At 41.6% G+C, this 7,481-nt stretch overlaps 1 protein-coding gene across 4 annotated transcripts in view; it reads right to left on the reverse strand.

The window, feature by feature from the left end:
* NOP58 (NOP58 ribonucleoprotein) overlaps positions 1-5,238 on the reverse strand; it is a 43,134-nt gene extending 37,896 nt beyond the window's left edge. Inside the window, exons 1-2 of one of the 4 annotated variants that reach the window (XM_003785031.2) lie at positions 4,971-5,238; positions 1,768-1,844 (exon numbers count right to left, since the gene is read on the reverse strand). In XM_003785031.2, the coding sequence (XP_003785079.1) occupies positions 1,768-1,844; positions 4,971-5,015 (122 nt within the window). In that variant the 5' untranslated portion in view covers positions 5,016-5,238. Of the gene's footprint in view, positions 1-565; positions 590-1,767; positions 1,845-4,970 lie in introns of those variants that run through there. The other 3 variants (XM_023510407.1, XM_012802270.2, XM_012802269.2) reach the window with 3 other exon arrangements.
* Positions 5,239-7,481: the final 2,243 nt, after the last annotated feature.

The raw sequence follows: 7,481 nt of genomic DNA on the forward strand, positions 1-7,481 counted from the left end.
AAGAGGATGACCTGAGCTCAGGAGTTAAGCAAGAGTAAGGCCCTATCTCTATTAAAAATAGAAAAATTAGCTGGGTTTTATGGTAGGCACCTATAGTCCTGCCTACATGGTAGGCTGAGGCAGGAGGACTGCCTGAATTTGAGGTTGCCATGAGCTAAGCTGGCACTCTAGCCTGGGCAACAGAAATGGTCTCAAAAAATAAAAAGAGAGGCCGGGTATGGTGGTTCAAGCTTATAATTCTAGCACTCTGGGAGATCAAGGCAGGTGGAGTGCTTAAGCTCATGAGTTTGAGACCAGCCTGAGCAAAAAGTGAGATCCTGACTCTACTGAAAATAGAAAAGCTGGGCAGTGCCTGTGGCTCAAAGAAGTAGGGTGCTGGCCCCATGTGCTGGAGACGGTGGGTTCAAACCAAGCCCCAACCAAAGACTGCAAAAAAAAAAAAAAAAGAGAGGTTGCTGTGAGCTACGATGCCACAGCACTCTACCCAGGGCAACAACTTGAGTCTCTATTTCAAAACAAAAAACAAACAAAAAAAAAGCAAGATTGAGATCTTTCTAGGACTTACCAGTTATTTTAGTATACCCAAGGGAGATAAGAAGTAGAAGTCATAGAGATGAATAAACTGACTTAATTTAAAGAAAATCTGAATATTAGCTCAGAAAGTCAAAGTTAAATCATAAAGCATTCCATGCTTTAAACAATTACTACTTTTAACAGACTTATACAGTAGTCCTCCCTTATAGCTTCATAGCTCTGTTTACCAGATCAACTGTTGAGATACCTCTGTGCATATGCTCAATAACCCTTATTTCACTTAATAATGGCTGCAAAGGCTCAGCGCCCTAGCACAGTGGTTATGGTACCAGCCACATACACTGAGGCTGGTGGGCGCCTATAGTCCTAGCTAACTTGGGAGGCTGAGGCAAGAAAATCGCTTAAGCCCAAGAGTTTAAGGTTGCTGTGAGCTGTGACACCACAGCACTCTACCCAGGGCAATAGTTTGAGGTTGTCTCAAAAAAAAAAGGGGGGTGGTGGTGGTGGTGACAGGTCTCAACTTAGTAAGGACAGAAAAAAGTTGAAGCTGCTAAAATATACAATAACAGAAAGAGGAGGAGGAGGGAGGGTAATTGGTGAAACCACAGCTATGGTGCATTTTACAAGGATACATGTTAAATCTACTAAGTGTAGACTATAAATGTGTTAACACAATAACTAAGAAAATGCAGTGAAGGCTATGTTAACCAGTTTCATGAAAGTATTTCAAATTGTATATAAAACCAGCACATTGTATCCCATAATTGTATTAATGTACACAGTTATGACTTAATTCTATATACATATATATATATACAGTAAGAATAGATTATCTGTGAAATAGTGAAAGAAAAGTTTCTGCTGTTGCCCCTAAAACTGCAAGTCATAAACACAGAGATGATTAAGTGCTTACTTAAGATGGAGAAAGCATGAAATCTGTGGGTGGGATTACGCTTAATTCACAACCAATCTATGCTTTCAAATATTGTATAAAATACGAATTTTGGGCTATGGTTCAGTCTAGACTGTAATCAATAAAAATTAGTTAAGGCCTATGTTCTAATTCCAAGTAAAATAGCTATATTAATTAGTTTCATACCAAAATCATTCCTGAAACAGATTTCAAAACAAAAAATTATGAATATAACATTAAATGAATGGGGGGAGGGAAATGTAAAAAACAAAGTAAGACTTCAATGTTAATGGCTGAATTCTTAGTTTCAATTTACTTACATTTTATTTGCTTTTTCTGGAGTTTCAAATTCCTTCCACAAACTGTCAACCTCTTGAAGTTTCTTCTCATTTAAAACCTGAAATAAAATGTTTAGTTTTCTTTAAATGGCATAGTTTAGGCATATATATCTGTATTTTTAAAATAACTATACATATAAATTGAGGGTGATAAAAGCTATTTTTCTCACTGAAATAGTTCTACACAGCATAAATTTTTGTACAAACTGGTAGTTTGAGTTGCCCATGTAACATCTGAATGAAATACAGATCTAATCATGGTCTTTGCTGAGAATGCTTTTTAATTTTATTTATTATTATTACTATTTCTAGTGATTGAAACTTGCTATGTGAGCCAGGCTGAAAACTGCAATCATAGTTCATTAACAGCCTCCCCCAGGCTCCTAAGCAGGTGGTACTACAGGTCCTAGGCAGGCCATGCTATCAATCTTTCTTTTAAAAGAGCTATTAACTGGCAAGGGGAGGTGGCTCATGCCAGTAATTCTAGGACTCTGGGAGGCAGACAGGTGGATTGCCTGAGCTCTCAAGTTCAACACCAGTCTGAGCAAGAGTGAGACCCTGTCTCTAAAAATAGCTGGGCATTGTGGTGGGCGCAAGTAGTCCCAGCTATTCTGGAGGCTAAGGCAAGAAAATCACTTGAGGCCAGGAGTTTGAGATTGCTATGAGCTATGATACCACAGCACTCTTATCCAGGGGGACAAAGTGAGACTCTGTCTCAGAAAAAAACAAAACAAAACAAAAAAAGGCGACATTAAGCACTTTCACAATGCATAATGTTTGTGAAATTTTATATACATCAGGTTATATATAAAATGTATTCCTTGGACAGTGCCTATGGTTCACTGAGTAGGGCACCAGCCACATATACTGATAGTGGCGGGTTCAAACACAGCCCCGGCCAAACTGCAACAACAACAAAGAATAGCTGGGCCTTGTGGCAGGTGCCTGTACTCCCAGCTACTTGGGAGGCTGAGACAAGAGAATTGCCTAAGCCCAGGAGTTGGAGGTTGCTGTGAACTGTGATGCCATTGCACTCTACTGAGGGCGATAAAGTGAGACGCTGTCTCTTAAAAAACAAAACAAAACAAAACAAAAACGAACCACCTAATAGCCCTGTACTGTAAATATGTCCACTTCTGAGAGAAACAATCCATAATATTCCCTAATATTCACCCTTTTAAATTCACTTTTTATTAGTATTATGTTCACAAAATTATGCAGAACTCCTGCACGTATTATTTAGAAATGATCAAATAATATTACTTTCAAATAATTATAAGTTAATTATGTCACTGTATTCAAGTCCACTTTTAGTTATTTTTCTAATACTTGGTTACATAAACCACAACTTAATAATCCTGAACAGGACAGCGCCTGGGCTGGTGGATCGAACCCGGCCCCAGCCAAACTGCAACAACAACAAAAAAATAGCTGGGCGTTGTGGTGGGCGCCTGTAGTCTCAGCTCTTGGGAGGCTGATGCAAGAGAATTGCCTAAGCCCAAAAGCTGGAGGTTGCTGTGAGCTGTGACATCACACCACTCTACCGAGGGCAACAAAGTAAGACTCTGTCTCTCAAAAAAAAAAAAAAAATTTTAAACAGCAGCTTAAAGAAAACTACTCAAAATTACATCAGAATAACTCAGATCTTTATGGGGCAGGATATTCTTTTTAACAGACTATTAACAGGGCAGTGCCTGTGGCTCAAAGGAGTAGGGCACCAGCCTCATATACCCAAAAGTGGTTGAATTCAAACCCAGTCCCAGCCAAAAACTGCAAAAAGATAAAAATAAAATAAAATAAAATAAAAAATGGACTATCAACAGATATGGGTGAACACTATTTTACGACCACGGTCTTGAAATCAAACAACTGCTAAATCAATTCCTTCCTACCATGGGAGACCATCAGTGGACTGTGTAGAATGGCTCCTTTTTAAGATCCAGTTCAGTATGGCATACTAGACATAACAGACCATATTAACTAAGTGAACTTGAGACATATGCTATTCTACATAAGAATTGAGATTCTAAAAAAGTGTAGAAAAATAAAGTAGAGATGATGTTTTCTTAAAAGGTACCTTACAACTGTTAACACTACAATCACAGATAACTCCAAAGAAAGGAAAAACAAGCAAAGCTGTCTTTTGATTTTTATTTATTATATTCTTGGTCTTTCAAAAAATAAGTATTTGACATAACAAATGCAAATAAAGGTATATTTTGAAGCGTCAAAAGTGACGCTTAAGAGAAATAAAAAGTGAGAGCTCTCTTCGCTTCCAGACTTTCTGAATCCATGCTACAAACACGAATACAATTTTTTTATTCAGAACTATAATTGTACCATTTTTACCTAGGACTTTTTGCTTTATATCAACAATATAAACCTAGAATATATAAGAAAATTAAAACTTTTGTTTTTCGTTGCTATATTAGTACAGAAGAGTTCCTGATACATGGAAGGAACTTCTGTGCCGATAAACGTAACTTAACGCCAAACATTCCCTTTTAAAACAACCAAATGTCGAATTGACATCACCAACCTAGATTTCTTCCCTAAGCTCCAAACTTGAAATACCGAACTGCCCGAGCTACAGGCGAATTACATTATCACACCTGAAAGACAACACAAGTTCCACGCAGCCCAAACGGGCAACCCAACAAACTTTCTTAACCACACATCTCACTTAAACCAAAATCCACATACAGTCCGGTTTTCTCAGTTTCCAAACCAGCCTTAATCCAAGGAATTTCACCTTGTCTAAATTAATGCAAGTATCCTTGCATTAATATCTTACTATCTCTTGTTTCCCCATAATCTGAGTCTCCACACAGCAAAGTAATCTTATTAAAAGCCAAGTTATATCGGATCATCCCTCTGCTTAAAACTCTTCGATCATTCTTCGAAACACCCAGAATAAAACCCAAACTCTGTACTATAACCTGTACAACTCTAATAAGGCTCCTGCCCACCTTTTCACTCCTACCAAACCCACTAAAGCAGAAGAGGTCGCCCCAAACAGCGGTGCCACGTGTTAACCGAAATACGGCCTCTCAGGTCTAAAGTCCTTTTCCTTCCTCCGGAGACATAAAAGGCGTCCAACTGAGTAATTCTCTCCTTAGGTCTTCATGTCTCCCAGGATCTAACACTGGCCTGACCTCTCCAACGGTTCAATCTCCCACCCCTACCTTAAAGATGGCGTAGCCCACGGACGTTTCAAATAGCACCAACATGGTGAGGCCGGGTCAGCGTGCCGCGCGGCCGGCCACCAATCTTATCCCTGTGTAAAAAAAAATTTTACGGCTCCCAAAGGCCCGCTACACGGCGGCGGGCAAAGCACAAATGAGCACGCCTTTCCGCCAAGAACCAGACCACGTTTCCTAAACGTTCCACGCCTAACTGCAAGTAGAACGCAAGAACGCGCTTCTTCTTCTCCAAGGATTCTGGGATACCGACGTCACTTCCGACAGAAGATTGCCGCAGAGCAGGCTCTCACTTCCAGACTGTTCCCGCCTTAAGGGGCGGGCTGGACTTCGAAAATCCTACCTCGCGAGATCTCCTGGGGACCCAACCGATCCTTGGGTCAGCCTGAGATCTAGAAGAGAATTTGGTATGTTTTTGAGTTTAAACTCTCCCAAGGCACCTACAGTCCCAACCACTCGGGAGGCTGAAGAAGGACGATCACTCGAACCCAGGACCTTGAGGTTGCTGTGAGCTATGACGCCATAGTATTCTACCTTGGGCAATAGACTCGTCTCAAAGGAAAAAAAAAAAAAAGAATTCATGGATGTATAAGCAGAAAAGAAGAGAGCGAAAAATAAAAAAATAATTGGGGCCCTGCAAGTGGGAAATGCTGACTGCTTCCAAACCATAATAGTAAGATATTAGAAAGATTTTCAGGCCAGGCTCGGCGGCTCTCGCCTGTAATCCTAGCACTCTGGAAGGCCGAGGTAGGCGGATCCCCTGAGCTCCGGAGTTCAGACCAACCTGAGCCAGATCTACACCTCATCTCTAAAAATAGAGCCGGGCGTTGGGGCGGGCGCCTATAGTCCCAGCTACTCGCGAGGCTGGGGCAAGAGAATCGCTTAAACCCAAGAGTAGGAGGTTGCTGTGAGCTGTGACGCCACGGCACTCTTTCAAGGGTGACATAGTGAGACTGTCTCAAAATAAAAAAAAAGAAAAGAAAGGGGAAAAAAAAGTACAAATCTTAAAACTATTTCAATATTCATAATAATGTTGGTATTGTTATTATATGTATCAAGTATAAAGTAAAGCCTACAAACATTTTATCTTTTTAATGTCTAGGTTCAAGGATGCCTACCTTTTTATTCTTTATACAAATATTGCTTGATTGTAGCTTCTCTATTTTTTGAAGAGTTTCATTAGGGGTATATTAATTAGTCATTTCAAAAAACCAAGTTCAGGGCGGCGCCTGTGGCTCAAAGGAGTAGGGCGCCGGCCCCATATGCCGGAGGTGGTGGGTTCCAACCCAGCCCCGGCCAAAAAAAAACAAAAACAAAAACAAAACAAATTCGACTTTCTTTTTTTGTTTTTTTTTTTTTTTTTTGACAGAGCCTCAAGCTGTCCCCCTGGGTAGAGTGCAGTGGCATCACAGCTCACAGCAACCTCCAAGTCTTGGGCTTAAGCGATTCTCTTGCCTCAGCTTCCCAAGTAGCTGGTATTACAGGCACCGACCACACGCCTGGCTATTTTGTGGTTGTAGTTGTCATTGTTGTTTGCCAGGCCTGGGGCTGGATTCGAACCTGCCAGCTCCTGTGTATGTGGCTGGCACCCTAGCCGCTGAGCTATTTCTTTTCTTTTTTGAAACAGTCTGATTTTGTCCACCTGATAGAGTGCCCTGGCATCCATAGCTCATAGCAGCCTCGGACAGGCGTGAGCCACGTGTCCAGCCAAGTTTGACTTTCTTGATCCTCTTGAACCTATATTGTAGGTTTATTGCTATTTTATTTCTATTTTTACCTATCTCCTCCTTTGCATTTTCTTTGTTTTTAGAGATGTCACCTGTAATCCCAGCACTTGGGAGGCTGAGGCAGGTGGATTGCCCTGAGCTCACTGCTTCAAGACCAACCTGAGCCAGACCCAGATCTCTCTTGAAAAATAGCCAGGTGTTTGGAAGGTGCCTGTGGGTCAGTGAGTAGGGCGCCGGCCTCATATGCCAAGGGTGGTGGGTTCAAACTTGGCCCAGGCTAATCTGCAACAAAAAAATAATAGCCAGGCAGTGTGGTGGGGCATATAATCCCAGAGGCTGAGGCGAGAGAATAGCCTAAGCCTAAGAGTGGGGAGGTTGCTGTGAGCTGTGACAACACAGTACTCTACAGAGGGCGTCAAAGTGAGACTCTGTCTCAAAAAAAAAAAGAAAGAAAGAAAGAAAGAAAAATAGCTAGGCATTGTGGCAGGTGCCTGTAGTACCAGCTACTCCAGAGGCTGAGGTAAAAGAATCGCTTGAGCCCAAGAGTTGGAGGTTGCTGGGAGCTATGACGCTATGGCACTCTAGCGAGAGCTACAAAGTGGCTCAAAGGAGTAGGGCGCCAGCTCCATATACCAGAGGTGGTGGGTTCAAACCTGGCCCCAGCCAAAACCACACACACAAAAAAGCATAGCTCACAACAATCTCAAACTCTTACACTCAAGGGATCCTCTTGCCTCAGTCTCCCAAGTACCTGGGACTACAGGCACCC

The sequence above is a fragment of the Otolemur garnettii genome, unplaced genomic scaffold, assembly GCF_000181295.1.
Source record: "Otolemur garnettii isolate 467f Iridium unplaced genomic scaffold, OtoGar3 scaffold00013, whole genome shotgun sequence".
Taxonomy (NCBI): Eukaryota; Metazoa; Chordata; class Mammalia; order Primates; family Galagidae; genus Otolemur; species Otolemur garnettii.